At 46.9% G+C, this 27,872-nt stretch overlaps 1 protein-coding gene across 1 annotated transcript in view; it reads left to right on the top strand.

Moving 5' to 3' along the window:
* TRRAP (transformation/transcription domain associated protein) overlaps nt 1-27,872 on the top strand; it is a 141,852-nt gene that overhangs the window by 53,609 nt on the left and 60,371 nt on the right. Inside the window, exons 40-50 of the mRNA XM_063314921.1 lie at nt 6,459-6,665; nt 9,602-9,760; nt 9,866-10,000; nt 10,890-11,000; nt 12,890-13,036; nt 17,162-17,375; nt 19,137-19,262; nt 22,742-22,888; nt 23,755-23,957; nt 25,153-25,274; nt 26,178-26,391. Coding sequence (XP_063170991.1) covers nt 6,459-6,665; nt 9,602-9,760; nt 9,866-10,000; nt 10,890-11,000; nt 12,890-13,036; nt 17,162-17,375; nt 19,137-19,262; nt 22,742-22,888; nt 23,755-23,957; nt 25,153-25,274; nt 26,178-26,391 — 1,785 coding nt within the window. The remainder of the gene's footprint in view (nt 1-6,458; nt 6,666-9,601; nt 9,761-9,865; nt 10,001-10,889; nt 11,001-12,889; nt 13,037-17,161; nt 17,376-19,136; nt 19,263-22,741; nt 22,889-23,754; nt 23,958-25,152; nt 25,275-26,177; nt 26,392-27,872) is intronic.

Below are 27,872 nucleotides of genomic sequence, written 5' to 3'. Positions count from 1 at the left end.
GTGACTCGGAACGGCCCGATGTACTTAGGCCCCAGTTTTTTCGAGGGTTGGGTTGACTTTAGGAACTTGGTGGAGAGATAGGCCATATCCCCCGCCTGGAACGTCGGTTGTAGGCGCCGGTGCTTGTCGGCCTGCTCTTTGTAAGCAGCCTGTGCCTCCTTTAGCGCCGCCGTGATTACTGGCCATGCTTCCGCGATCTTCCGTCCCCAGTCGCTGGCGTCCACCTGGGGTTCCGGGGGTTGAGGTAGCTCCGGGATGGGGACGAAGTCGCGCCCCGAGACTACTTCGAACGGGGTTTTCCCCGTGCTCGTGTGGACGGCGTTATTGTATGCGACTTCGGCGAACGGGAGCAGTTCAGCCCAGTCGTCTTGGTGGTAGTTCGTATATGATCGTATAAATTGCTCTAAGGTGGCATTAAGAACCTCAGTGGCTCCGTCCGTCTGCGGATGCCAAGCCGTAGACAGGGCCTGTTGGGTCCCCGTCAGCTTCAGGAAGGCCCGCCAGAATTTGGAGGTGAACTGTGTGCCCCTGTCGGTCACCACACGTGCGGGACATCCGTGTAGCCTGTACACGTGGATGAGGAAGAGTTTGGCTAGTTGTTGCGAGGATGGGACCGACGTGCAGGGGATGAAGTGGGCCTGCTTTGAGAAGTAGTCCTTCACCACCCAAATGGCCGTTTTCTTCTGGCTGGGTGGGAGGTCCACTATAAAATCCATAGAGATTTCCTCCCATGGGCGGGAGGGTTCTGCCACCCGTTGCAGTAGCCCCGCGGGTTTGCCTGGCGCCCGTTTGGCCCTAGCGCACGTTGGGCAGGACGCCACGTAGGTTTTTACGTCTCGCCTGAGCGCGGGCCACCAGAATTGGCGCCGCGTTAGGTGTAGGGTCTTGAGGAACCCAAAGTGTCCCGCTTGCTTGGCGTCGTGTGACCTATGCAAGATCGCCTGGCGTTGCGAGTCCGGGACGTAGATTCTGCCTTCCCCCCATGCCAGGTCTTGCGCCATTGTTACCTTGTCGGGGTTTGCCAGGAACCAGGGGTCGGTTTTGAGGGCGGCGGCGAGGTCCGTGCGCATTCCCCCTGGTAGTTGCGGTTGCCTTCTTTCCGTCGCCGGTTGTCCCGCCGTCGGCTGCGCCGTAGCGTCGAGCTGCCTCCGTGCGCCGCTTCGGGTGGTCACGGCCATCCCCAGTTGCGAGGCGGATAGGACCGTCCCAATGGTGTCTGGGGCGGGCTCTTCGTCTTGGGGCAGCCGGGAGAGGGCGTCGGCCAGAAAGTTCTTCTTTCCCGGCATGAACTTCAGCTGGAAATCAAAGCGGCTGAAGAATTGGGCCCATCGGACCTGTTTTGGGCTAAGGCGTCTAGGCGTTCGTAGGGCCTCGAGGTTCCGGTGGTCCGTCCAGACCTCGAATGGTTGGGTGGCTCCCTCGAGTAGGTGACGCCATGTCTCTAGTGCCGATTTCACCGCGAAGGCTTCTTTCTCCCAGACGTGCCATCGCCTCTCTGTCTCGGAGAACTTCCTTGACAGGTAGGCGCATGGTTTCAGGAGCCCCGTGGAGTCTTTTTGTAGCAGGATGGCTCCCAGGGAGAAGTCTGAGGCGTCGGCTTGGACCACGAACGGCCGTTCTGGGTCCGGGTGCGCGAGGATTGGCTCCGTCGTGAACAGCGCTTTCAGCTTGTCGAATGCGGTCTGGCACGCGGGAGTCCAATTCAGCACTGTGCCTGGGTTCTTGGCGCGTCGGGTGTCCCCCACCCCTTTGGTTTTGAGGAGGTCCGTTAAGGGGAGGGCTATCTCAGCGAACCCCCGGGCGAAGGACCTGTAGAAATTCGCGAATCCCAGGAAGCTCTGTAGTTGCCGTCTGTTGCGGGGCCGCTCCCAGTTTAGCACCGCTTCGACTTTTGCGGGGTCCATTTCGATGCCGTCCCCGGAGATTCGATACCCCAAATAGTCTAGGCGCTCTTTGTGAAACTCGCACTTTGTGGGCTTTGCATAGAGCTGCGCCCTTCTGAGCTTGTCGAGGACTTGCCTGACTAAGGTTACGTGTTCCTCGTATGTTTTTGTGTAAATGAGGACGTCGTCGATGTAGACCAGGACCCCTTTAAACAGATGTTCATGCAGTACCTCATTGATGAGCTGCATGAACACCCCAGGGGCCCCCGCGAGTCCGAAGGGCAGTACCTTGTACTGGAACGCGCCTAGGGGGCAGTTAAACGCCGTCTTCCATTCGTCCCCCTCCCTGATTCGGATGCGATAGTACGCCTCGCGCAGGTCCAATTTGGAAAAGACTTTGCCCGTGGACAGGTGGGCGAGCATGTCCTTCACCAGGGGTAAGGGGTATTTGTTGGACAGGGAAGCCGCGTTTAGGCCCCGGTAGTCGGTACAGAGCCGTAGGGTCCCGTCTTTCTTCTCCCGGAATAAGACGGGGGCTCCGACCGGTGAGCATGCTGGCTCTATGAATCCCCTGTCTAGGTTTTTATCGATGAACTCCCGGAGGGTTGCCATCTCCTTCGGGGTCATCGAATAGATCTTTGGTCTAGGTAGGGGGACGTCGGGCAGTAGGTCGATCCGGCAATCCGTCTTGCGGTGGGGGGGTAGTTGGTCTGCCTCTGCCTCTCCGAAGACCTCGGAGAAGTCGGCGTATTGTTCCGGTAGGTCTGCTGTGGTAGCGGCGTTGTCTTGTGTGGTCGCCTCCGCTCGTCCTACCGTGGGGTTGCTTTCGCCAGCTGGTACTGGTGCTCGATACTCGCCGTCGCCGAATGTGAAGGTGCGGGTCGCCCAGTTGATCCGCGGGTTGTTTTTCGCGAGCCATGGCATCCCCAGGACTGCAATGGGCCGTCCGATGGGCGTGACTACGAACGACGTGCGCTCGGTGTGAGTGCCCATTTGCAGGGTGACCGGCTCGGTTTGTAGCGTGGCTGGTTTCCCTCCCGCTGTAGAGCCGTCCAGCTGGTGGAATGCCAGCGGCGTGGGGAGGGGGAAGCAGCGGAGGTCGAGTTTGGCGACTAGGTCGGGGTGGATGAGGTTTTTTGAGCACCCCGAGTCCACTAGTGCCGCGGCCGTGGTGGCTCCGTTGCCGGCAGAGAGTTGAATTGCTGCCAATATTACGGAGCTTTTGTCGTTTCGTTGAGGTGGTCCGCGTTGCTGTCCCACCGCCTGCCTCGCCACGCGTCTCAGAGCAAGCGGGGAGCATTTCCCGCCGGCTGGTCGGGGTCGGTATTGTCCTCTTCCCCCCAGTAAGTGTCCCAGCCCTCTTCCGGTGTCGCTGTGGCCACGGTCATTCGGCGGTGAGGGGGCGGCCCCGGGTTGGGTGGTTTGGGGCTAATTTTCGGGGCGGGCTTGGGCGCGCTGGTCGGCGGTCGGTTGGCGAAGCAATCCGCCGTCTTGTGCCCTAATTTGCCACACCTCCCGCAGGGCTCCCGGTTGAACTTCTTTTTTGGGTATATGGGGCCGGCCATCCCCCCGTGTGGTGCGGGTACCTTTTTCCCGACATAGTTTGTGTCTTCCGTGGTTGTCATCAGGAAGGTGCGGTGCGCGTGTTCGGCTTTTCCCGCGAGGTGGATCCACCCGTGTAACGTTTCTGGGTCGTCGCGGTAGAGGGCCCATTGGAGAACGTCGCGGTTGAGCCCCCTTTTGAAGATTTCCAGCAGGGTGGTCTCAGACCAGTCGCAGACCTTTCCCGCGAGGGCTTTGAACTCCAGGGCGTAGTCAGGGACCGTGCGTGTGCCCTGTTTAAGTCTCTGGAGTGCGCTTTTCGCCCGTACTTTAGCTAGGGGGTCTTCGAAGTAGGTTTTCATCTCTTTGATGAAAGCAGGGAAGGTGGCGAGGGCGGGGGAGCTGGACTCGTACAGTTGGACGTACCAGTCCGCCGCCCTGTCTTGGAGTTTGATCGCCACGGCGGCGATCTTGTCGGCCTCGGAGTCATAGGAGTGTCCGTGCCTCCCCATGAACTCCCTAGCGTTGGTCACGAAAAACGAGAGTTTTGAGGGGGTCCCATCGAAGAAGATGGGGAAGTCCTTTGGGGCCCGGGCGTTTTGTGCGGCCCCGCCTCTCGCTTCCCGGGGTGTGGTGTCGGCCGCCTGTGCCGTCTGCTGGCTCTCCGCTGGCCCGTGTGTGTTCGGTGCTTCGCTCGGGGTGTGGGCTTGTGCGGGGACGTCGTTGGGTGGCGCGGGGGGCATGAGCGCCTGGAGCATGGTCCGGAGTTCCGTCAGCTGAGCCCGCATGGCCGCGAGTTCAGCTCGTGCCTCCTCGTCCACAGCCCGCGCCGCCGCTGGGGCCGGTTCCGTTGGCGCGTCCTCGGGGGTGGGTTGCCGGTGGGGTTCATCGTCCCTCCGCCGCGGGTCCGCTTCCTCCTCCGTCTGATGGGTGTCTCCGTCGTCCTCCTCCGTGTCGAGCATCGTGGGGCTGTCGCTCCACGCCCGTTGCTGGGGTGCGATGTGGGGCGCGGGGTCCTCCGCTGGTTTCGGAAGTCGTGCTGCTCCCTCCCGCGGTCGGGTTGCCTCCGTCGCCATCTCCCCTTGGGGTTGGAGCTGAGGCTCGGGTCGGGTGGGGTGGGCGTCCATGGCTCCGGGAGTCCGCGGTGCCTCTGGCCTCGGTCGGTCCTCCTCTGTCTCTTGCCGCGCGGCTCGCCCTCCTTGCCCGCGTCGTTCCGGCCTCATCTTGCTGGTCTTCTCGCCGTCTACTCCTCCCGCGGCTCGTTGTCGTCCGGTGGGGCTCGGCGAGGCTGAGTTTATGACTCTCAGCTTTATGTCATGCGCTGCCTACCTCTGAATAACTTTCAGACACTGGTTTGCAAAGCAGGCTCTGGTTTATTTCAGGGTAGGTACAACGTTGGTAGAAAAAAGCTGAGAGTGACAGGAGCGCGCCGGTGCGGGGTTTAAATACCCCGCGCCGGTCAGCGCCCCCTCGCTCTCGGTCACGTCACCCCCCTTTGTCCCATGCGTTGCCCTGCCATTGGTTGAGGGTTTCCAGGATCGCCCATCCTCAGGTTTTCATTCTTCTGCTGATTGCTTTCAGCTGGGCGATCCCCGTTGTATTGCCGCTGATGGCTTGGGTGGCTCCGTGATCCGTTTAGCTATTGTTTGTTAGCCGTTAGTCGTTGTGGGTTGATGGCTACTTAACTTGTACCCCTTCACCTATTTCCTTGTCATTGTCATGAGTGCCATTGCGCTGATGACTTTAGCTCAACGGCACTCATGACATACAGCTTCCTGGGAGAAATGGTGGGAAAGCTGGGAAAGGAGTAGAAGAGAAAGCAGATACCAGCAGTCAAGGAACAGAAAGCAAATCAACTGACAGCCTTTCATAAATAGCAGTTTAGCCCAAATGGAGATAAGCTTGGGAAGAAGTTTTCAAATCATTCAAAGAAAATCCCCCTTAATGAACTCCCTATAAAGGAGGCTGTAAAACTCCTTGTACAGTTTCCAAGATTTGCTGTTTATTCTTGACTAGCATTAAAGAGACCTTAGTAGAATCTTTGGTCTTCCCCAGTTGTGCAATGCTTGGTATCTGCTTCTTCTGAAGGATGTGTAGAAGTGTGACTAAGGATTCATACCAATAGTAGAAGCTAGAAGAAGGTTGTTGAATATCCTTGGATGTAACCATTGAGTTCCAGTATTGTGCGGTGGTGTAAGGTATTTGGCTTCATTTGGGAGTAGTCAATGCATGAAGTTGGTAAGACATCTTCTAGTGGAGTTCAGCTACTGGCAACAGCCATTGAATTGTAGGAGGTCTCCCATTTGAGTTCTGTGTTGGGCTTTCTCTTAGAACTGGGAGCTAAGCAAGGTCAGACCTGGTTAGTGGTTGGATAGGAGAATGCCAGGAGATCTCAGGACTGTAGGTCAGACTGGGAAGTGGAAAAGTTTTTCTATAAGGAGCAGTGGCAAAGCACTTCCTTATTGTTGCCAAGAAAACAACATGGATTCATCTACATGGAGTCTAGAAGTTGAGCTTGACTCAAAGGAACCTTGTCTTTAATGCATAGAATCCAGCAATAGTTCATAAACCATCATTTATCAGTTACCTTTATGTGAAAACCTTAATGACTTAGGTTTATTTAACCAACTACTTGAACCAACTGTTGTACGGCCAAAGATACCCAATGATGTCATTAGCATTATGGACAGTTTTTCTTCCATTCTCCAGCATTTTGAAGACATTTATTTCCTTGTGATTGGAGAAGATGCTAGGGCATGGAAGGTGGAAAGATCTTGGAGAAACCATTTGACATCTTGGCTGGGGTGGTGATTTAGTTTAACCTTCCTCAATATGGCGGCCTCTTGATGTATTGATGTATTGAGAGTGCACCTGCTAGGATTTCAGCCAGTTTGAAAGGGAATTACAGTCTGGAGCCTGCCAGGTTGGAAAGATTTGCCCTATCATCTTGTACTATCCACCTGGAAAGATTGAATGTAAAAGCTACATACTTGAGCTTCCTGCCCATTGAAATCATGTCCACCACCTCTTTAGGTGTTCCACAGTCTCTTGAAGGCTCATGCAATGGAGGCTCGGATCATCGTAAGACAAGCCATGGCTATTTTGACACCTGCAGTGCCTGCCCGAATGGAGGATGGCCACCAGATGCTGACTCACTGGACAAGGAAGATCATAGTTGAGGAAGGCCATACTGTCCCTCAGCTGGTTCATATCTTGCACTTGATAGTTCAGCACTTCAAGGTATGAACTCAGCCTGCATAATATTGATGCAAGGCAGGAACTTCTGTGCTAGTTTTAAGTGTCTGGGTATGTTGTGCATTAAAAACTGAAGTGAGTAAATAACTTAATGACCACATGCAATGCCAGCCAAGTTTGCTAGGGTTTGCATCAATGTGCGGGTGCATGGGGAATGTGAGCATATGTATAGACAGACAGCTGGATTTCTACGTGTAATTTCCTTGGTGTTGGTAACCAGCTGTTGTGATTGTAGCTCACGATTTGTGAACAGTGTGATGGGTGAACCCAGCGAATTACAGTTTATTCCGTAAACTATAGTCAAATCATGGTGGTGCAACTCCAGCCCTTGATTTGCTTGTCCTGCAAAATCAGAAACTCCTGCAAATTTTCCTCAAAACATTTCCATTCTTAAATAATAAAGCAAATCACATTTGCTTTCTTGTAACAAACTGTAATAATGGAGGCTCTCTAGCAAAACTCGCGCATTCCCTAATTACCTTTGAAGCTTCTGTTGTATTGACTTGAGACCTGCTGGAGATCATCTCAGCGACAGGTCATGTTGGTCAAACATCTGCAAAATTATAGGCTGATAAGAAATAGAGTTCTGTATACAATAACTGGAAAGGTATTTCCTTCCTCTTTCCATTTGGATTTGCAGTGTTGTTCTATTCCTTTGTAACTGTGTAGTAGCCTTTCTCAACCTTTTGACACAGGAGGAACCCTTGAAATATTTTGCAGGCCTTGCATTCAGGTTCAAATATAGGCCAGAAGTTCCATCTGCTGGCCTGTCTATATGCACGAACGGTGTTCTTAAACTAAAAATAAAGAATGAAACTTACCTCTTTCATGTGAAGTTGCCCGGATTTGAAATGATTTTTTAAAATAAATCGTGATCTCCCAGGGAACCCCTTGTGACTTTTCACAGAACCCGAGGGTGCCACGGAACCCTGGTGGAGACGGATAAATCAGTAATACACATACACACTCACAGAGATGGATGGATGGATGGATGGATGGATGGATGGATGGATGATGGATGATGGATAGATAGACGGATGATGGATGATAGAGATACATAGATAGAAGATAGGTATAGATAGATGGATGGATGATGGGTGATAGATATAGATAGATGATAGATAATAGATCGATAGATGATAGAAAGATAGATGATGGATTATATATATATATATATATATATGTATGTATGTATGTATGTGATAAATGAGGGACGCGGTGGCACTGTGGGTTAAACCGCTGAGCTGTCGATCGGAAGGTCGGCGGTTCGAAACCGCGCGCGGGGTGAGCTCCCGTTGTTAATCCCAGCTCCTGCTCACCTAGCAGTTCGAAAACATGCAAATGTGAGTAGATCAATAGGTACCGCTTCGGCGGGAAGGTAACAGCGTTCCGAGTCGTCATGACAACGCCGGCTCTTCGGCTTAGAAACGGAGATGAGCACCGCCCCCTAGAGTCGGATTCGACTGGACTTTACGTCAAGGGAAACCTTTACCTTTACCTATGTGATAAATAGATGATAGATACAAACCATTTGGATAATGCTGTGTCCTTGAATCAGTCTTGGCATTAAAGAAAAGCTGCATGGTAGGCATACGTGTGGTCACAAAGGAGCAGAATGGCTCTGAAGCCGTGCAATGCCTTTTGATTCAGTAGACTACCAATGGCACGCGTATGGTCCAAGCAGCTTGGATTGGGGTTTTCCGAGATGTTCTGGAGCGGCAGGGAAGTCAAATGGGTAATGGTTCTTTCAGCAGCAAATACTTGGTGGGAGTGCCGGAGGGCCGGGGAAATCGTTTCAATGTCGACAAAGACTGCTGGAGCTGTGGCCCGTTGTCATTTAGACGACTCACGAATGCAGTTGGTTTTTGTCGTTTTGGAATTGCCCCCAAGGTTCATGCTGTTAGTAAGCTTGAGGGAGTCACAAATAAAGAGAAAAGTGCTCTGCAGTCTGTTGGCCAGGGCCATTTAGCATACAGTATTTAAAACCAGAAAGCTCTTTTTCTCTTCTTTATAATGCTCTGGCCCTCCTCATGCAGAGAAACCAAAGGACTAAGTGTATCTGTAGGTATATTTAGAACAGCTTGAATTAACTAAGGAAGAGGTACGAGGCGTCCAAAGGAGACCATCATCCTTTTCCTGAAAACACTGTTGTAATGTCTGTATAACATTCCATGTTCCGCAATTTTGAATCTGTGCATTGAGACACCAGACCAAAAATCTTCCTTCAGACATCTCACCCAGTGTGATGCACTCTAACTAGATTTTAGACACTAAACTGAATTTTTGGATCACCAGGAAAACCATAGTTTAGAATGTCTGGTGAGCATGGATGCTTGCCAAAGATGCATATGCTTGTCTTGGCTGTATCCCCAACGTTGGAAGTGAGGAATGGTACTTCATCCACAGCAGGGGGGCTTTCTGCCAAAAGAATTAATATGGAAAAATGAAAATGGCCCCATTAGGTCATTGACATGGAATCTCTCTCTTTTTTTATTTTTTATTATGAATTGTATTGTTTGACATGGATTCTTCCAATAATAATAATAATAATAATAAAATACAAACTGATAAAGTCTTAGCACATAACACACCAGATTTAGCTGTGGTTGAAAAGAAGGAAGTGTGGATAATTGATGTGGCAATACCAGGGGATAGATCACAAAGCATCACGTTCTGAAAATTGAAGGTGAAAGATTATGGCATAAACTGGCCGTGGTGGTCCCAGTGGTTGTTGGCACACTGGGTGCCATTCCAATAAACCTTGGACGGCACTTGGAGAGTCTGCGCATGGACAACATTTCCATCTGTCAATTCCAAGAGGCCACACGGCTTGGAGCTGCACCTATACTAAGGGCAGGGAGGATGGCTTTTGAGTGGTTTTGAGCAATTTTCTCGAGCTGTTCTGTGATACACGTTTGCAGGTGTACTACCCGGTGAGGCACCATTTAGTGCAACACATGGTGAGCGCCATGCAAAGGTTGGGCTTCACGCCCAGCGTGACCATCGAGCAGAGGAAACTGGCGGTGGATCTAGCCGAAGTGATCATCAAGTGGGAATTGCAGCGCATCAGAGATCAGCAGGTAAAGCGGGGACTGCCTGGGAGGGCTGCCTGCAAAATTGGGAGAAGAACAGATTGTAGCAATTTGTGATTCCTGGGCTCTTCTCTTTCCCTTTCTCCCCAAAAGCCGGATTCAGATATGGATCAAGGTGCCAGCGGTGAGGGTGTGAGCACGGCCTCATCTGGGGTGAAAAGAGGGCTCTCTGTGGATTCCGGTCAGGAAGTGAAGCGGTTCCGAACGGCGACGGGGGCAATCAGTGCAGTAAGGACCTTTTCTTTTTTTTTGCTTCCCACCCCCCATTTCTTTATTCCCTTGATGTTTGTGCTGCTTTTCCTTCTAAAGGAGCATAGAGCAGTTGACCAAAGAACTGAAAAAAAGAAGGAAAGAAACCTTCAGCTGTAAAACCCAGCAATCCTCAAAATACAGGTAGTACGACCACAATAGGGACCAGAGTTTTGGTCGCTAAGTGATGCAGATGTTAAGTGAGGCGCCATGTGACCGGACCTGATTTTACGACCATTTTCGCAGCAGTCGTAAAGTGAGTCACTGCAGTCGTAAAGCAGGTCACGTGGTCGTAAAGCAGATCAGTTGTTTGCAATTGATTTTTCGGGTCAGAAGCTGGCTGGGAAGATCGCAACTTGTGATCATGTGGCCGTGGGACACTGCAAATGGTTGTAAATGTGAACCAGTTGCCAAGTGCCCAAATCGCAATCACATGACTGTGGGGGTGGTGCGACAGCCGTAACTCCAAGGATGGGTCATAAATAACTTTCATTGCCCCATCGTATCTCTAAACTGTCGTTAAACGAATGGTTGTTTGAGTTAACCGAGGAAGTGGTACGAGGTGTCCGGAGAAGACCTTCATTCTTTTTCCAAAAATGTTACGGTGTCTGTATGAAAACACTCCATGTTCCACATTTAAAAAAAAAAAAAAAAAAGACATGTAGAGTAATAGGCAGATTCAGAAATAGCCTGGTCCAGCTGACCTGCAAACGCCTGGGTGAACAGGCAGGTTTTCAGGTGAAGTCAAGAAACAAGAAAGAAAAAAAAGGACAGCGCCTGTTCTGTTTGTTCTGTTTTTGCTGTGCGGCTTTTCTGTGCTCTTGTGCTGTTGTGACAACCGGCGAACCCTTTCGATGTGTGTTCTCAGGTGTTTGGACGCAGCCAATCTCTTTCCGGAGCGGACACCCTCTTTTCCAAGTCTATTGACAAGCAACACACCGACACGGTGATCAATTTCCTCATCAGAATTGCCTGCCAGGTACTGTGCTCTTCTGAAACGAACACGGTCTGGCTTGATTAGCATCAGAAAGTCTCTTTGTTCCACTGAAGGGAGATCTGGAGTGTTTCCATGGTCTCAAGACAGAGAAAGAGAAACAAGAATCCTCTCTCGTTATCCAGTTGTTCTGCGCCTTTGGGTTTTTCAGTTTACAACAGTCTTTCTGTCTGAAGCCTCTCTTCCAAGTTCCAGTGGGGTTCCTGAGCCAGTGAGCGGTCTTGGGAAGCCTGGTAGAAATGGTGTCCCACGAAGTCTAAAGCAGAGAAGGAGAGATTTGGGACTTTCTGAATGTGGTGGGATTGGATTTTATCAATGGTATTTTTGTACCTTACTCCTCATTGGAAACTATCCTGCAAATGTTACTTTATTAGGTAGCCAGAATTAAAAAGTGGATGGCAAAAGGTTTCCACCTGAGATGGAGCTTGGCACTAGGCAGGTGACTCTGGTGGGAGATTTATGGAGCTGAGATGCCACCACTGAATAGGCTTGCCTCCTGCCAGAAAGAGGGTTGCTTAGAAAAGTATCTGTGATGATTTTTCCAAGGTTGGATCCTTTGTACTATTTGTGCAGTAGCGTGGGTCACACTTTTTACTAAGCCAGTTATTGCCCTTAGACATCATGGATTTGTCATGACAAGGATGGTCCTAGTCACCATCTCCTGAGCTTCAGGTTCACCATTTTTTCTTCTCACATGTCTGGGAAGCATTTAGAGATGTTGGCTGCCAGTTTGTCCTAGCAGGTGGAAGCATCTAGATAATCTGGTCAGGACTTGGAAGCCAAGGAGGGTCAGAGCTGGTCAATACTTGGATGGAAGTCTCCAGGGTATATCACGGCTGCAGGCTAAAGTACGAGGGTAAAAAAAGTGTATCATCAAAGAAGGCAGTGACAAACCACTTATATTCTGTTGCCGAGAAAACGGCATGGATATTTGGACCACTCTTTTCTTACTATATCTTCAGAGACCAATAAAAATATGGCTGTTCAGAAAGACATTTGGGGATGAGTAAATCATCATGGCACATCAAGTTGATTGCTTTGTCCCTGTTATTAATGGATTTCTGTTTCAATTTTATTATACTGATACTTTACAAGGCACTCAGAGTTTCCAGAAGTGGAGCAGCATATAATAGGAAGGAAGGAAGGAAGGAAGGAAGGAAGGAAGGAAGGAAGGAAGGAAGGAAGGGAGGGAGGGAGGGAGGGAGGGAGGGAGGGAGGGAGGGAAGGAGGGAAGGAAGGTAGGGAGGGAGGGAGGGAGGGAAGGAGGGAAGGAAGGAAGGAAGGAAGGAAGGAAGGAAGGGCCTGTGAAGTTACTAGAAGTCAGCTTGAAGCAGACTTTGCCTTCAGCTTCCATTCCAAACTAATTGTCCTTCAGTTTATTATTACATTTCCTTTGGATAATTCTATTTGTGCTTTGTTTGAGGCAAGACAACCAGATAACCCACTGTTTGGATTTGCTTATTGCAACTTAACTACAGTTCAGATTGATTACAACGTTTTAGGGCTGAGACAATGCCCAGGGAGCTCTGGTTAGTCACAATGGGAACGCTTTGCCTCTACATGAGCCCAAGAGATACCATTTAAGTGACTTCCAGGTCAGAAGCTTTTCCCACATCTGCTGCTTGGTGGAGTTTTAGGTTCAGGGGTGGGTGGAGGTATGGAAACCTTGTTTGTACATCCAGAAGCAGTTTACTAGAATTATGGAACGACATTGCCCTTAACAGTAATCTCCTGGCTGAGCTAAGTCTTTTTGGAGAAGTGAAATGTCATTCCTGCGTACATGGGAGGTATGATGGCATTAAAATATTAATGAGCTCTAAAAGATGATGATGATAAATATTTGCCACTTGGTAATTATTCTGGTTAATTGCTAGGTAAATGACAACTCAAACACTGCCGGCTCTCCAGGAGAAATGCTCTCTCGGCGCTGTGTTAACCTTCTGAAGACAGCTTTACGGCCAGACATGTGGCCAAAATCAGAGCTGAAACTGCAGTGGTTTGATAAGCTTCTAATGACCGTGGTAAGTTGCACTGTGGCTTTGAAAGAACTCATCAGCATAATTAAGTGCTTCATAAAGCACCTTGGTTGTATTATGAGTTGTCATGCTGTGTCCAGTGTGTCGATTTGTTTTAAAATTATGGAGAAACCAAATAGGTGTGGAGGGGTGCTTGTGTATGGAAGCAGAGATCTTGAAATGTCATGTTAGCTTCTTTAATTGCCAATTTAATTTGATGTCATGACTTGGAAAATGTTCAACTTAATGGAATTGATTTATAGTCTCAAATAATTACACTTGTCCTGGTTCTTGACTTGGGATGAAAAGTCAGCGGCTGCGAATTAGAAGTGAACGCAAGGCAGGAATGCTAGGCTTTGAATTGGAATATTGACGAAGTGTTAGTTTCTTGTCTTTTTCCCCCAATGCAAATCTTTTAAAATGGTTGAGTTTCCAGAGGATTTTTTCTGAGATGAGCATTTATGTGTTTTCAGTCTTCCTCTAAGAAGCGCAGAATTGTATGAATACCACCCACTATCCACGCGAGTAGATTTGTGTTTATAGCTTGGTATTACTTCAGGGTCATTCAAGTGGCTAAAGTGAATCACTCAGCCCCTGCCCTGCACATGGTCTACCTTTCTCATAAATGAAGTGCCATTACATAGGGCTGGAATAATGATTTCTGGCCCATCTCTCCTGCTCTAAATAATTTTGTCTGATGTTGTCTGACCTCAAAAGCTAGGCAGGTCAGACCTGCTTGATACTTGGATAGAAGTTGACCAGGAAGTCCCAGAGTTATAGGCTCAAATGGGAACTCTGGGAAAAGTCAGTGGCGAGCCACCTGTGTCCCATTGCCAAGAAAACTCCATGGATGCATTTGATAAGAGTCCAGAGTCAACCCCATGGAAGTGTCAGCAAGAGTCAAGCTTGGCTCCACTACATCTTACTTTCAGGGGTATGTATAATGGAAGTAACTTTTTTCACATCCTTGAGATTGGCCTCACTCATTGGCAGTAACACTGGGACTGTTACTCATGCTGTGTAGTGTTTAGAGCACTCTTCTCCATCTGGCGCTCTTCAGATATGTTGAGACTGCAACCCTGTGTTGGTGGGGTTGCTTATCCCACCAACAGGGACGACAGTGATGCTAACTGTTGTGGTCCCAACAGATCTGAAAGGTGCCTAGCTAGCTTCCTTCTTGAGGAAGGAAAAGGAAGGAGGAGGGAGTCTGTGACACTCCTGTATGTGTGTACATTAGGAAAAGAGAAGCTGATGTTTTTGAACATACCTCTGCCCAGAGATGTGGTTTGTTAAACGTTTCCTGCCTCCAAACTTACCTTAAATGCTACGTAATCAATGTCACCAGTAAATGCAACTCCTGGTAGCTGTGTGTGTGGGCGCTAATTGCCACGTTTTGCATCCTAAGCTGCAGTCTGGAATATTTATTTCATTCATTAGCAGCCACGTATAGCAGAACGGTTATATGTTACATAGGTCTGTCAACAAATAAAATAAACAAAAATTCCCAATTGCTGCCTGTATTGTAAAATGTGGCAATTAGATTGCGGAGCTTATCTCTAGATGGCATGTAATTCCAAATCCTGAAAACATTAGGAAGCCTTTGATATGAAGATTTCTTCTGTAGTATCTCAGCCTTGGGCCTTTTATTTATTTAGCAGAATTGTAATTGCGAATTAATTAATTGTGAACTTGGGGGTCATTTTCCCCCTTTATTTTCTAAACCCTTGAGCTTCAGAGTTTGAGTTTTCTTTTGGGGTCTAATGGCAATTCTCTCTCTTTTTTTAAAGGTGGGTTTTTATTACACTCATTCTTTGATTGCTTGATATGTGAACATGAGATGACCCCTATTAAAATGTAGTGCTTTGGAAAAAAGCAAATAAGATCAAACTGAATCACTCAGCCCCTGCTCTGCACATGGTCTACCTTTCTCATAAATGAAGTGCCATTACATAGGGCTGGAATAATGAATTCTGGCCCATCTCTCCTGCTCTGAATAATTGAGTGTAGGTCTCTTGTTTTGGTAGTTGTCAGGTCTTTCAGTCCTACATCAAGGGACACAGGTTGGAAGCAAAAAAGAGAGACTCCTTTGTTCCTGGGGAGACCTTTTGGGCAATTACATTTCTAAACTCACAACAGCCAGATTTCCAGGTGGGGTTTAAAACAGGAAAAATTAGCTGCTTTACAGAATCGAAACAAACAGCATCGATAATAAATACAATAAATGAAATAAATATAAAGCCATTTTCACAAGTGTAAAATGCTCCCTTTAATCTTGTCGCTGCTTGGATTTTATATCTATTTTATTTTCTGTTTATATTCGTGGTTTGTATTGTAATTTATGTGTTCCATGGTTTTAGTGGTCAGTTTTATTGTAAACCACCCAGAGTCCCCCTTTTGGGGGGAGATGGGCGGTGATAGAAATTTGAAAAATAAATAAATAGGGAGAGGTGGGGAGTGAGGGATCTTTGGTTCTCTGTGTGTCGTGGCAACTTTTGGTAGCTGGACTGTGGGCTCTTCTAGCTGGTGGGAGCTGGAGTCCGGCAGAACCTGGAGGGTCACATTTCCCTTTATGCCTCAGGCTTTGCCCTTTCTAGGGAAGGAGAGAAGAAGCTGGCTCTGAGGAATGATTCATACATGTTTTGACTAGCAGCTCTTTGGATTCATGGAGTTGAAAGGAAGACAGTGCCGCACTATGTGAATGGGGTGGGGCTACACAAAATGTTACCCATCCTTAGATTTCATCCATCAGTGTGTCTGTATGGCTGTTGCATCTGTCGAGATGGTAGGCTCCCCATTGTCTGGGGTGTTTATGCCCTGGTACATATCCAATTAGAAATGATTGCAAATCTATTTAATTAAGCAATATTTCCTGAAGATGGCACTGTTTGTTGGCGTGGAAGTCCTTAAATCTGTTTATGCTGCTTCTTCCTAAGTCTTCAGCATCCCTGATCCTGTGAATTCAAGGAGATTGGACATGGGGAGTGTATCAAATCCTGTTCTTCCCTTTCCATATGTGTCCTCCATATATTTAGTTTTTACATTCCTAAACTCATAACAGCCAGATTTCCAGGTGGGGTATAAACAGTAAAGATTAGCTGCTTTACGGAATTGAAACAAACAACATCAATAATAAATATAATAAATGAAATAAATATAAAGCTGTTTTCACAAGTGTAAAATGCTTCCTTTAAAGCCTGGGGAAATACAAACATTGTCACCCAGCATCCAGAAGATCATAATGCAGACCTCAAGCATGATTGCCTGGAGAAGAGATTCCCTAACTGGGAACATAATTGCTGAAAAGGACTCAGCCCCTTTGCCTCATTTGTGATTTGACCTCAGGACAAAGGGCGGATGCATTTAAAAAAGACAGAATGGTTTTCCTTGGGAGTCAGGAATTAAGACAAGAAATGGGAACTTGTGATCTTAGCAGCTCCCAGCCAGCGTGAGCCATAGTGAAGGTTGCTAGAAGCTTTAATGCAGCACCGTCAGAAGAACCACAAGTTGCTTAGATCAGAAGACACCTTGTAAGAATGGAAACCGTTCCACAACATCTTAAAGCTTCTTTAGATGAGTATATACGGTTACCTGAGGGACCGTCTCACCCCCATCACATCAACCCGTCCCACCCGGTCATGCAGAAGGGGCATGCTGCGGACCCCGTCTGCAAGAGAATTCCATCTGGCGGGGTCCAGGAGGCGGGCCTTCTCTGCAGCAACTCCCGCCCTTTGGAACATCCTTCCCCCGGAAATATGGTTGGCCCCCTCTCTGCTGGGCTTCAAAATACAGCTGAAAACCTGGTTCTGTCGTCATGCTTGGAATGGGGAGAGGAAGACCCATTCCTGGGGCTGATTAGTTCCCTAGCTCTGCAAGGACCAGCCTTATCCCTTATGGGCTGAATTGATCTGCCCTTACTTGGATTGTATTGTATTTTATACTGTATTTTATATTTATTGGAATTTTAGTGTTATTTATAATTTTATTGAATTTTAAATTGTGTTTACTGCGAACTGCCCAGGGTCCCCCATGTGGGGGAGATGGGCGGTGATAAAAATCGAATGAATGAATGAATGAATGAGTTTGCTGGTTGTCTCTTCCAATCCTCTTTTCCTTTCCAATGTTTTGTTCCAGGAACAGCCCAACCAAGCCAACTTTGCCAATATCTGCACCGGATTGGAAGTTCTCAGCTTTTTGCTCACTGTGCTCCAGTCTTCAGTTATCTTGAGTAGCTTCAAACCGCTGCAGCGGGGAATAGCCTCTTGCATGACGTGTGGAAACACCAAGGTTCTGCGAGCTGTCCACACACTCCTTTCTCGCTTAATGAGCAACTTCCCTACCGAACCAAGTACGTAGGGACAACAAGGAATGGGGATGGCCTTTCGGTGTCCTCCTAGAAACTGGGAGACCGAAAAAAAGGGCAGAACATCTTGAACGCCGCCCTTCTCGTTGGTGCCTGTCTTTATGGACTTCTTTATTTTTTAAAACTTGCACTTCCAGCCCCAGTTAAAATAAAAAGTGGAAATAGGTAACCACTAGAAATACATCATTATCCAGTGGCATAAAAACTTAATAACCTGTGGCAGTTATTACTTTGGCTCAAGAAATGCATGTCATAAATTTAATGTCTTTTGCAATTACCATTTTTTCTGCTTTGAAAGTGCAGTTTCTCAGTTGTTGAACATGGCTGCATTAGTAAGACAAGGAAGGGAAATTAGCTGTAAAGGCAGACTTCTGATAAGAGGGAACAACTGGATAGAAGCGAAGGGCCTCTTTGCCCAACCTTGCCTGGGAAGAAGCCTCGTTTGGCTGCACGGGACCAACTGCTAGATAGAGAGATGGGTGATCGCACCATCATGATTGCAACTGAGTTTAATCTTAGGGATGTGCATCTATTTGGGTCCAAAGCGGGAAAGGAGCTGCATCTGTCTGTAGCTCCTGAAGGAATCCTTGTCTTTTCCTGGGCTTGTACAATAGTTTCATGGACATAGGCAGACAGCAAGAGTGACCACGCTGGGTCCGAACCACCTTGTTCTCTTTGCCTCCAAAGAGCTGCATGTTCCTGCTTAGCAGTTGATTATGGAGATCCCATTTTGCTTGAAAAACTGCATACTCGTTTCCCTTTCAAGTGGAGAATGCAGAGCAGAGACACGGCTCCTTGTAGAGGGTAAAGGGAACGGCCTTGAGGGACAGGAGGAAGAGCTGCTACCAAGACAGCGGTCAGATAAAAGAGGACTGAGTCCGGGGCAGAAATGTAACCCGAGTAAACATCTCAGACAAGGCCCTCTCCAGTTCTCAAATTGGCGCCCTTACTCTCTGCAAGCCTTAAGGCATTTGCTTTGTTTTTGAACGCCTTTTATGCAAACTGTACAAAATTCAAAAGAGCTGGTAGAGTTTCTGGTCCCATCCAGTCTGGGGGGGATTGCAAAAAAATCTTTAAAAAGTGGGTTGCATTCTCCCCCACCTCCCTCACATACCCTGGTGCTTTCCCAAAGCTTGCTAGGAATGAGGAACAAGCCAATGATTGTCAATCCTTCCTTTGATGGTCTGTGGCTGTAACAAAGCTTGATTTGATTTGATTTGATTTGTATGGTATCCCCTGCCTCCTTTTGAAAATACAGGTACTCCTTGACTTATGACCACAGTTGGGACCGGAATGCCTGTTGCTAAGCGATGTGGCTATTAAGTGAGTTGCACCCGATTTTATGACTTTATTTGCCATGGTTGTTAAGTGAATTACCATGGTCATTAAGTGAATTACATGGTTAAGCGAATCTGGCTTCCCCCATTGACTTTGCTTGTTGGAAGCCCCTTGGGAAGGTCGTAAATGGCAGTCGGGTAACCCCAGGATGTGGCAACCCTCATAAATACATGCCAGTTGCCAAATGCCCGAATTTTGATCATGTGACTCTGGGGATGCTGCAGTGGTCATAAGTGCGAGGACTGGTCTCAAGTCACTTTTTCCAGAGCCGTCATATCTTCGAACGGTGGCTAAATGAACGATTGTAAGTCGAGGACTACCTGTATACATTCTGCTTGCTAAAAGTCAAAGAATCCCATTCAACATGTGAATCTTACCTTGTTTTGTTTCTTGTCCGCTCCTGTGTAGGCACTTCAAGTGTTGCGTCCAAATACGAGGAACTGGAATGTCTCTATGCTGCTGTTGGGAAGGTTATTTATGAAGGACTTACCAACTATGAAAAAGCTGCTAGTGCTAACCCTTCTCAGCTTTTTGGTAAGCAGTTTGATGTATTGCATTGTTATGACTGACCACGTAGTCAGTAAAAAATTGCCCGGTCCATTTATTTTAATATTTTGAGAACTAAGAAGGCAACTTTCCGTTGTTTTTTCCTTTTTCCTTTTGCTGAGCATTAATAATAGACTAAGACGACTTGGTTAGGCTTCCATAGAGCCGATGATGTGGGTTCACAAAAAGCATGGTATGCATGTCAAGATGATGGTCTGCGTTGGAAGACCTTGGTGTTGCCTTGATTGCGCCTGATGGCAATTGAGAAGGGTAAAGCTAACTGTGTCTTATTTGAGGCTGTCTTTAGATTGGTTGGAACATAACGCTGCTGACAAGTCACATTATAAGGTGCCTGCAGAAGTTGGTGATAGTGAGGTCTCTATCAAGGGGGTGGTGAAATCTCTGGAATGATTGGCTGATCTTCTCTTGAGGGTCTTTGATGCTTAACGTTAGTTAAAAAAGGTGGTGGGATCATACTTCTGCAGAGCTAGTTGCCATTGGTTGAGTCATTGCGATGCTATGCAAGAGCCCACAGGAGTAAAACAATGGTGGGAAGGGGAAGGGGAAGGAGAAATAATATGCTGGTCTATGACCATAATGTGGACTGAGAGAAGGAGAAGGAGAGACTGGGATAGGGTGGGGTGAATCTGAAATCACTGCAGGATGGTTAAGAAAATGGAGTTAAGGCTGGAAGGGGAATATTACGTTTGGGGTGGCAGCTCCAAAAAGGGAAAATGAACTGAGCGGGCGAAGCAATGAAAGATTTGCTGCACAGGGGCTAGAACTACAAAGTCAGGGAATGCTAACATTCGCATTCTGGGATTAAACAAGTCGCTCAAACTTCAGCTGTTGCTTTTATTTCCCCGTGGGCCCATTGCTGTTGGGCTCTTGTTTAAGGACGCCCTCTGCTTTTCCTATGTGTTGCTGATAACCATCAGAAGCTTTTTGTTCTTTCCTTGCTGATGGTAGGGCCTCGTTTCAGAAACAGCTTCCAGATGTATTCACTTCATCCTGCGAATCGCTCAGAAGCTCTCTCCTCTTCCACTCCCATACTAACTTTTGATTAAACGAGGGGCAGGCAGGCTTCTCTTTGGATCCCATCAAAGCCATCTAACCAGTAGCACGGATGGGCTGAGATGATTAAACCTCCTGGCAAGTTGGGGCCATCTTAAGCTTGCTGTAGAATTGCTTCTGTCAATAACGCGGGTCTGAAATTGCGGCGACTTGGTGCACTGGCTGCTTTAGATGGCAAATGTCCTTCAGTATCCAAGCCTGTGATCTGTGCAGACAGAGGTCATTTCATTTGGGAATTGCCTATTTGTCAGGTGTCAGTTGTGCTGTAGGATAGACTAACCAAGAAAGATACTTATCATTTGTCCAGAACACATCAAGGTTATACAACCTGCTGTTATTGGGTTTCTCTCCCCCAACATTCATCTTCAAAAAGGTTGTGTATTAGCTCTGGACTGGGGGTGGGGATCCCCACCCCCAGACCAGAGCTAATACACAACCTTTTTGAAGATGTTGTTCCCTAGGCCCCCTTGTGAAAGGAAGTAAGTAAATGAAGTCTCTCAAAGATGCAAAATATCAAGCATCTTTTATGATGAGGAAGACAAAAGCAGGGACCACTAGGAGAAGTCTTCTTCTTGGTTACTCATAATGGAATGTCTAAATTATTTGGGTGGAATTTCTGTAGAATTCCCTGATGCAAGCATATCAGAGATTATGGGACCGTATGGATGCAGTTGATGCGCCAAAGGTTTGAAGGTGGGAGTGTGTTTGTAAACAGAAGTCTGCTGGTTTAGATTTGGTAGAACCCCATCATATATCAGATTCAGGACCCTGTCTTGAACAGAGATGAATGTTTGGTCTGCTGAAGGCAGCCCTGGTTTGGGATTTGTCATCTGCTTTTTCCTGCAGGTGCAGATGGTGTTTATAGCTTGGATGAGGTCTTATAATGATTGAATGCTCAGAACAGGAGTTTGACGAGATTGGATCTTTGGTTTCCTATGCTGGATGGCAAGTTAGAATGGATGAGAGAAGTTGAGATGAGTCCCAGCTCTCTAGTTGGAGGAGGGAGGATGCAGAATTGGTTTTGGCATGGCAAGGATGGTTTGGATCCATTAAGAGCAGTTGAGTTGGGTTGGGCAGCAAAATCCTCCTGGTTTTTAGGAAGTCCATCGCCAAGCTCCACTCAGCTTGGCAAGATCAAGGAAGCAAGACCTACACAGAGGCCTTTAATGGCAGTGTTGAGTAAAGAAAGAATTTTGGAAATCCCTAGCCTCATTTATAGTGAGTTCATTCAAGGCGGAGTCTCTTTGCGTGATTTGAAATGCTTCTTCCCAGGTTTCTCGCCACCTCGGTAGAATTTTATTTATTTTTATTTATTTATTTTTCAAATTTCTATCACTGCCCATCTCCCCCCAAAAAGGGGGACTCTGGGCAGTTTACAATAAAATCGACAATTAAAACCATGAAGCACATAAATTAGAGTACAAACAACCGATAAATAGAAAATAAAATAGATACAAAATCCAAGTGGCGAAAGATCTCGTTCATTAGGGAGGGCTCTACGGTGCCAGCCACCCCCAGGAAGAGCTATTGCTGCCAATAGTCCCTCCTTCTGTCTCTTGATAGTTTATGTCTGCTCTCCCTTCCATTCTTTTCCAACCCTCTCCTCAGTCTCTCACATCCATTAAAATGTGGTTATTTCATTAGGCAGTGGTGACTGGAATGGTGTGATCTGCTTCCAATAACAACAGGCACCTTTTGGCTGGTGACTGTTGAACAGATCAGATTCCCAGTGCTGTGTTTTGCTCTGCAGGATTGTTTTTATGACTTGTGGTTGCTGCTCTTTTATTGTGCTGCGTGTCGTGTATTTTAACCCAGTTTACAAAGGTTGGGCTATACACTGCTCAGAGTCAGCTTTGACTAGAGTGGTTTACAAGCCCAGTAAAATATGAAACAAGAACCAGTTCCCCCAATTTGGGTGCCTTCCAGATGTGGGGAACGTCTCCCAGAATTCCTCTGCCAAAATGACCATTGCTGGGACTTCTGAGTGGTGAAATCCACATATCTGGGGGATGCTCAGGTTTGGAAAAGATTGTTTTAGGAGACGGAAGAATAGAAATGAGGACAATATGCAACAGAGGAGCAGATAGAATGACCTGAAGTCTGTGCCCAGAACATTTTAAGAGTCTACATAAAGTCACTGAACCCTTTTTGAGCCTATATTACTGCCTAGTTCTATTCCGTTTTGCGTTCAAACTCCACCGTTGAGACGTCATTTGTTTGGAAGGAACAATTGGTGAGTTGAACATCTGTGGTGTTCAAAAGCAAGCAATCTAACCTTTCTTACCACCTTCAGAATAGCACTTGATTGGGCCGGTTCAAAACAGAACAGTGACAGATGGGTTCTGTTCTTACCTTCCAATAATGCCTGGTTCTGTTTTGTTTATGTCTTTTAGGGACCTTAATGATTCTGAAATCTGCATGCAGCAACAATCCCAGTTATATAGACAGGCTTATTTCAGTCTTCATGAGATCGCTCCAGAAGATGGTGAGGGAGCATTTAAACCAGCAGTCGCAAGCAGGAACAGTAGAAGCCAATACAGGTAGGTCACCATGTTGCAACTGCATGCTTGCCACGCTGAGGGTCCTGCCAGAGCAATTTTGCTCCTCAAAATGTAGAGTTTGGCTGGTTTTGGTGGAAGGATCTGGTTTTCATGGTGCAATTTGGGCCTGTCCTTGAAAGCTGAGAAAACTCATTCAGGGGAACTATGATGAAAAGAACATTGTGCAAATCAAGAAATATTCACTCCTGTAACCACACTGAGATTATTGTGCGGACAAAGATAGATTTGACAAAACTTACAGTGGAGGAATGGTTGGTGAAGATGATAGAACTTGCTGAGATGGCCAAACTGACCTGTTTGATTAGAGAAAAGATAATATCTGCGTTTATTGCTGACCGGAAACCCCTTAGGGACTTTTTGTGTAGAACAGAAAAAAATGGACTCATGATCTATGGTTTTGATGATCAGATAGGATAAATTATAGAAAAAAGAGAGAGTCATGATGTAACTTTAGAAAAAGAGGTACATCTACAAATGCATTTATAACTGCTGTAAAGAAGATCAGAAGCCACTCCTTTTTATCTTTTTTCTTTCTTTTCTATTTTTCTCCTACCTTTTTTCTTTCTTTTTTCTTTTTGCACTTTAGCTTTTTCTTTTCTTTCTTTTTTCCTCTTAGTGTGGGTGGGAACGATCCATGCAGGAACGTGGGTAGGCTACATCCCAACCCCAATACCCTATTTGCAGTTCTTCTGGACCCTGAACTACTAAAGTGTCCTGTTTCCCCATCGTGTTAAGCTCTGCAGTCTGGATTTAAGCATGGAACTGAATCATGGTGTGCTTAACCACGGCCTACAGTATTGATTAAACCACACTCGATTGGGTTTCTGCCTTGATTCTATTTGCAGCTGGCACCAGCGAGTTGGTTATGCTGAGTTTGGACTTGGTGAAAACCCGCCTAGCTATGATGAGCATGGAAATGAGGAAGAACTTCATTCAAGCCATTCTGACCTCGCTCATTGAAAAATCGAACGATGCCAAAATCCTTCGTGCTGTGGTCAAAATTGTGGAAGAGTGGGTAAAAAACAGCTCTTCGATGGCAGCTAACCAGGTAACCTAACAGGATTGGGGCAGGGGGGAGAGGGGAGGTGGGCTTGTATTCCCACCCATTCCACCAACTCCCCATTTGACTGCTACGTTTTCATCTTAAATGACCTCAGAGGGTTATGGAGGGGAGAGCAGGACGCGATGCCATGTGTTTCTTTGAGCCCGTTGGAAGGAAGGCAGCGTAAACATGGATGTTGATGATGAAATAAGGGGATGAAAGTGCTAGGAGTTGAATTGAAACGAATTGAATTGAACCTTGCTATGTTTCCTTTGAATTATGGGTTTGACTAGGAAACCTGACTAGGAAACATCATCCAGGCTAGGAAACATCATCAGTGCTCAATCATCAGGCACTGATGACGTTCCCTAGTCAGGTAATGAAACCTCTGCAAGCCAACAACCAAGCTCAGGGAGCACCAAGGACTCCACATTACATACTTTGTCTACTAGGAAGAATAGTTATTTGAGAAGAAAGGCAGGACCAAGGGTGGGACGTTGTGACCTTCTGAAAGTCATGTTCGTACTATGTTGATACGTTTAATAGTGATACAGTGTATGATTGGTGATGAAATCACTGTATTTTGTCCTTAGAATTTTGGGGTGGTGACACTCAAGCATTACTGCGTATATTCTGCTATGAGGCTATTTCAGAAGTGGGCTGTGTTTACGGACAGCTATTCCTCTGCCATCTTAGGGATGGCTAGGGAAAAATGAACACCTGAGGGACTGCCTCACCCCCATAACATCGACCCGCCCCACCCGGTCATGCAGAGAGGGCATGCTACGAACCCCGCCGGTAAAGGAATTCCACCTGGCGGGGTCCAGGAGGCGGGCCTTCTCTGCAGCGGCACCCGCCCTCTGGAATATTCTGCCCCCGGAGATGAGGCAGGCCCCTTTGCTCCCGGACTTCGGGAAGAACCTAAAAACCTGGTTCTGCCGCCTCGCCTGGGGTGGGAGGGGCACCAGCTCATCTTGGGGGTGGCTATTATAGATCTCTCCCCAACAAACAAGATCTACGCTGCTGGATTTTATATTTCCTACTGTATTTTTATTTTGTTTTATAGAGTATTTATATTGTAATTTATGTGTTTTAATTTTGATTGTAAACTGCCCAGAGTCCCTTTTTTGGGGGAGATGGGTGGTGATGGAAATTTGAAAAACAAATAAAACAAAACACTCTTTTCTTTTTTCCTAAACAGATCCCAACGCCCCGAGAGAAGTCCATTTTGCTGGTAAAAATGATGACCTACATTGAAAAACGTTTTCCAGAGGACCTTGAATTAAACGCTCAGTTCTTGGACCTTGTTAACTATGTCTATAGGTAAATTATAGCAATTAATCACCTGGTTCAGCATCTCAGTTCATAATTTGTGCCATCTATGACCTTAAGAATTCACCATTCATCTTTTAAAGTCAATCTAGGGATTTGGGAAAGCTGTGGGGATGGGGACGATCAATTTCTCGTTCTCCGGGGTTTCAGTTACTGTTCATGCTCCTCAAATTCTTAGTCAATCTCTGTCAGTTCTTCTGAGGAAAAGATATCCCCCTGTAAGAGTTAAAAAGCATTTTTTAAAGTTTCAAGATAGAAAATTCAAGAGAGTTTTGTAATTGACTGAATTGATTTCTTTGCATTGCACTGGAGCATGACTGGACTTCCTCAGTAGTCTGGCTACCACCAGCCTTCCCTGGACAGCTTGGTGCATCTCAAGAAAGGGATTCAGAGTGTGCACGTTACCCATCCCTAATCTAACCCACTGCTGTATTTAGGAGGTGGCACCCACTTTCTAAAGTTTCCAAGGCATTCTGAAACGTCCCACGTGTCTTCTCCTGTTCTTAAAATACGTGCCAATTTTCAAGCAGCGTTTTCTCTAGGAATATGTTGTGGGTTTTGATGTTGGTCTACGCAGTCACCTGGATGTGACTTGGAACATGCGCGTAGCATGTGTTTCGGACCATCTTAAACCTGCTGCATCTTTTTCAACCTGATTTGGTGAAACGCAGGGCTTGGTTTAGTCCCTGTTTCTGGCAGGGACTAGGCTGCAAGTCATAGCTTGCCCTTGGAATTCAGATCTCTGCGTAGCTTTATTACTCAGTTTTGTTAGAAATGTCTAACAAGAGCTTCCTTGTTAACTAACTCCTGCAGGTGAACTTTTCCCGTGTCTCTCATCTAGTCATTTCTATACCTTTCTTACCAGCAGTAATTTGGGTTCCTCCTCCTTCCTAGGGATGAAAATCTTTCAGGTAGCGAGCTCACCGCTAAACTCGAACCAGCCTTTCTCTCTGGCCTCCGATGCACCCAGCCTCTCATCAGGGCTAAATTTTTTGAGGTGTTTGACAACTCCATGAAGCGCCGGGTCTACGAGCGACTGCTGTACATAACCTGTTCTCAAAACTGGGAAGCGATGGGGAACCATTTTTGGATCAAGCAGTGCATTGAGGTGAGGATATGGCCAGTTAGGGTCTTGGTGGCTTCTCTGGAAGCAAGTCTTTTTTAACAAGATCATCTTCCACCGTGGATTCAATGTACGTTCTAATTTGCCTTCTGGTTTTGTTGGCAACACTTAAAATTAGGAGGTTGAGGGCCTCTTTACAGTTGCGTCAGCCCTTGGAGGTAGACCGAGTCGGGAACACGACTCCACAAGAATCTATTGATAGAGGTACTGGTAAAAGGATCTTGAAAGCCTGACTGCATTTTCCCTCCCCTCCCTCTTATACCCCATGGAGTTAAGACATAATCAGTCTGAGCTTCTTAATGTTTTCTTCATTTCCAAGGCTTACCACGTGTTTCAGTAACTGTCTCTGCGAAAAAGTTTCCTGAAAGCTGTCTCTGCGGCTCTCCACAAGATGTCAGTTAATACTGCGATGGGAGACTATCAGATCTGTAGGTCAGATGGAGAAGTGGAAATGCACGCCAAGAGACAATGCTTGGACGTGCGGTTGTGATCGTGGAGTCCCTGGACTGGGATGTGAGGTGTGAGTTGCTGTTCATAGGCTTTAGAGGACAGTTTTCATCTGCTATCATCTACTACCATCTATTATCATCTGCTATCATCTTTCATCTGAGGTTGACTTTCAAGATCGCTCACTGGAAGGGAATTAAGTAACTGCTTCTCAGCAGTTACAAAGGAGGGCCCGAAAAGTGGGAAGGAATAACTCTAGTTTCATTTGCATTTTGCAGAGAAATAGGATGCACGCAAGCCTCGCAGAGCTGAGCTTTTTAACCTTGCTGCATAATTCCTCCCCGGCTCTGCTATTCGTTTCTTTTTAAAAAAATAACAAGTCTTAAACACAGGTAACGGCATTTCCTTGGGGTCCTTCCGTGTAGAAAAAAATCCCATCACAGCAGCCACCAGATGCCTTTTCTTTCTTAAACGGACACCAGCGGAATCCCGAATAAACTTCTTTTTGCCACCTTTTTCAATTGTAAAAAATACGACTGATCTGCCACGTGAAACTTAGCAGCAGCATTTCATTTCTGTTCGCTTTTGACATTCCACGACCGTCTCTGCTGCTTGAAGCGCCCCAGTGATTAAATTCCGAGACAGCGATCTGTGTACCTTCGCACAGCGAAAAGGCAGAAATCGCTGTCATCCTGCCGAAGGTCTTGGACTGGTGAGGCGCGCGAGAGCCCTGAATGGGAGGGAGGGGCCTGAATTCTTGGGAGAACTCCACGTTTTGCAGAAAGACGTTATTTAAATGGAGCGGGGAAGCAAGGAAAATGGCTTTTTTTGCGTGCTCACAAACAGTGGAGGGTCCAGGATGAATGCAGAAAGGTGGATAGCTGGATGGTTGAAGCATTTCTCACAGACTGAGCTGTGGTCTGTAACGATTAAAGAAGAAAGAGTTGTGCTGGGACTTGGATGAGGAGGAAGAAGGCATTTGAAAAGGGGGAGAAGAAAGCCTGGGGGTGTAATATTTT

Source organism: Candoia aspera, chromosome 14, assembly GCF_035149785.1.
Source record: "Candoia aspera isolate rCanAsp1 chromosome 14, rCanAsp1.hap2, whole genome shotgun sequence".
NCBI classification, from domain to species: Eukaryota; Metazoa; Chordata; class Lepidosauria; order Squamata; family Boidae; genus Candoia; species Candoia aspera.
Note: the sequence above shows the minus strand (reverse complement) of the source record. Positions and strands in the feature narration are given on the sequence as shown.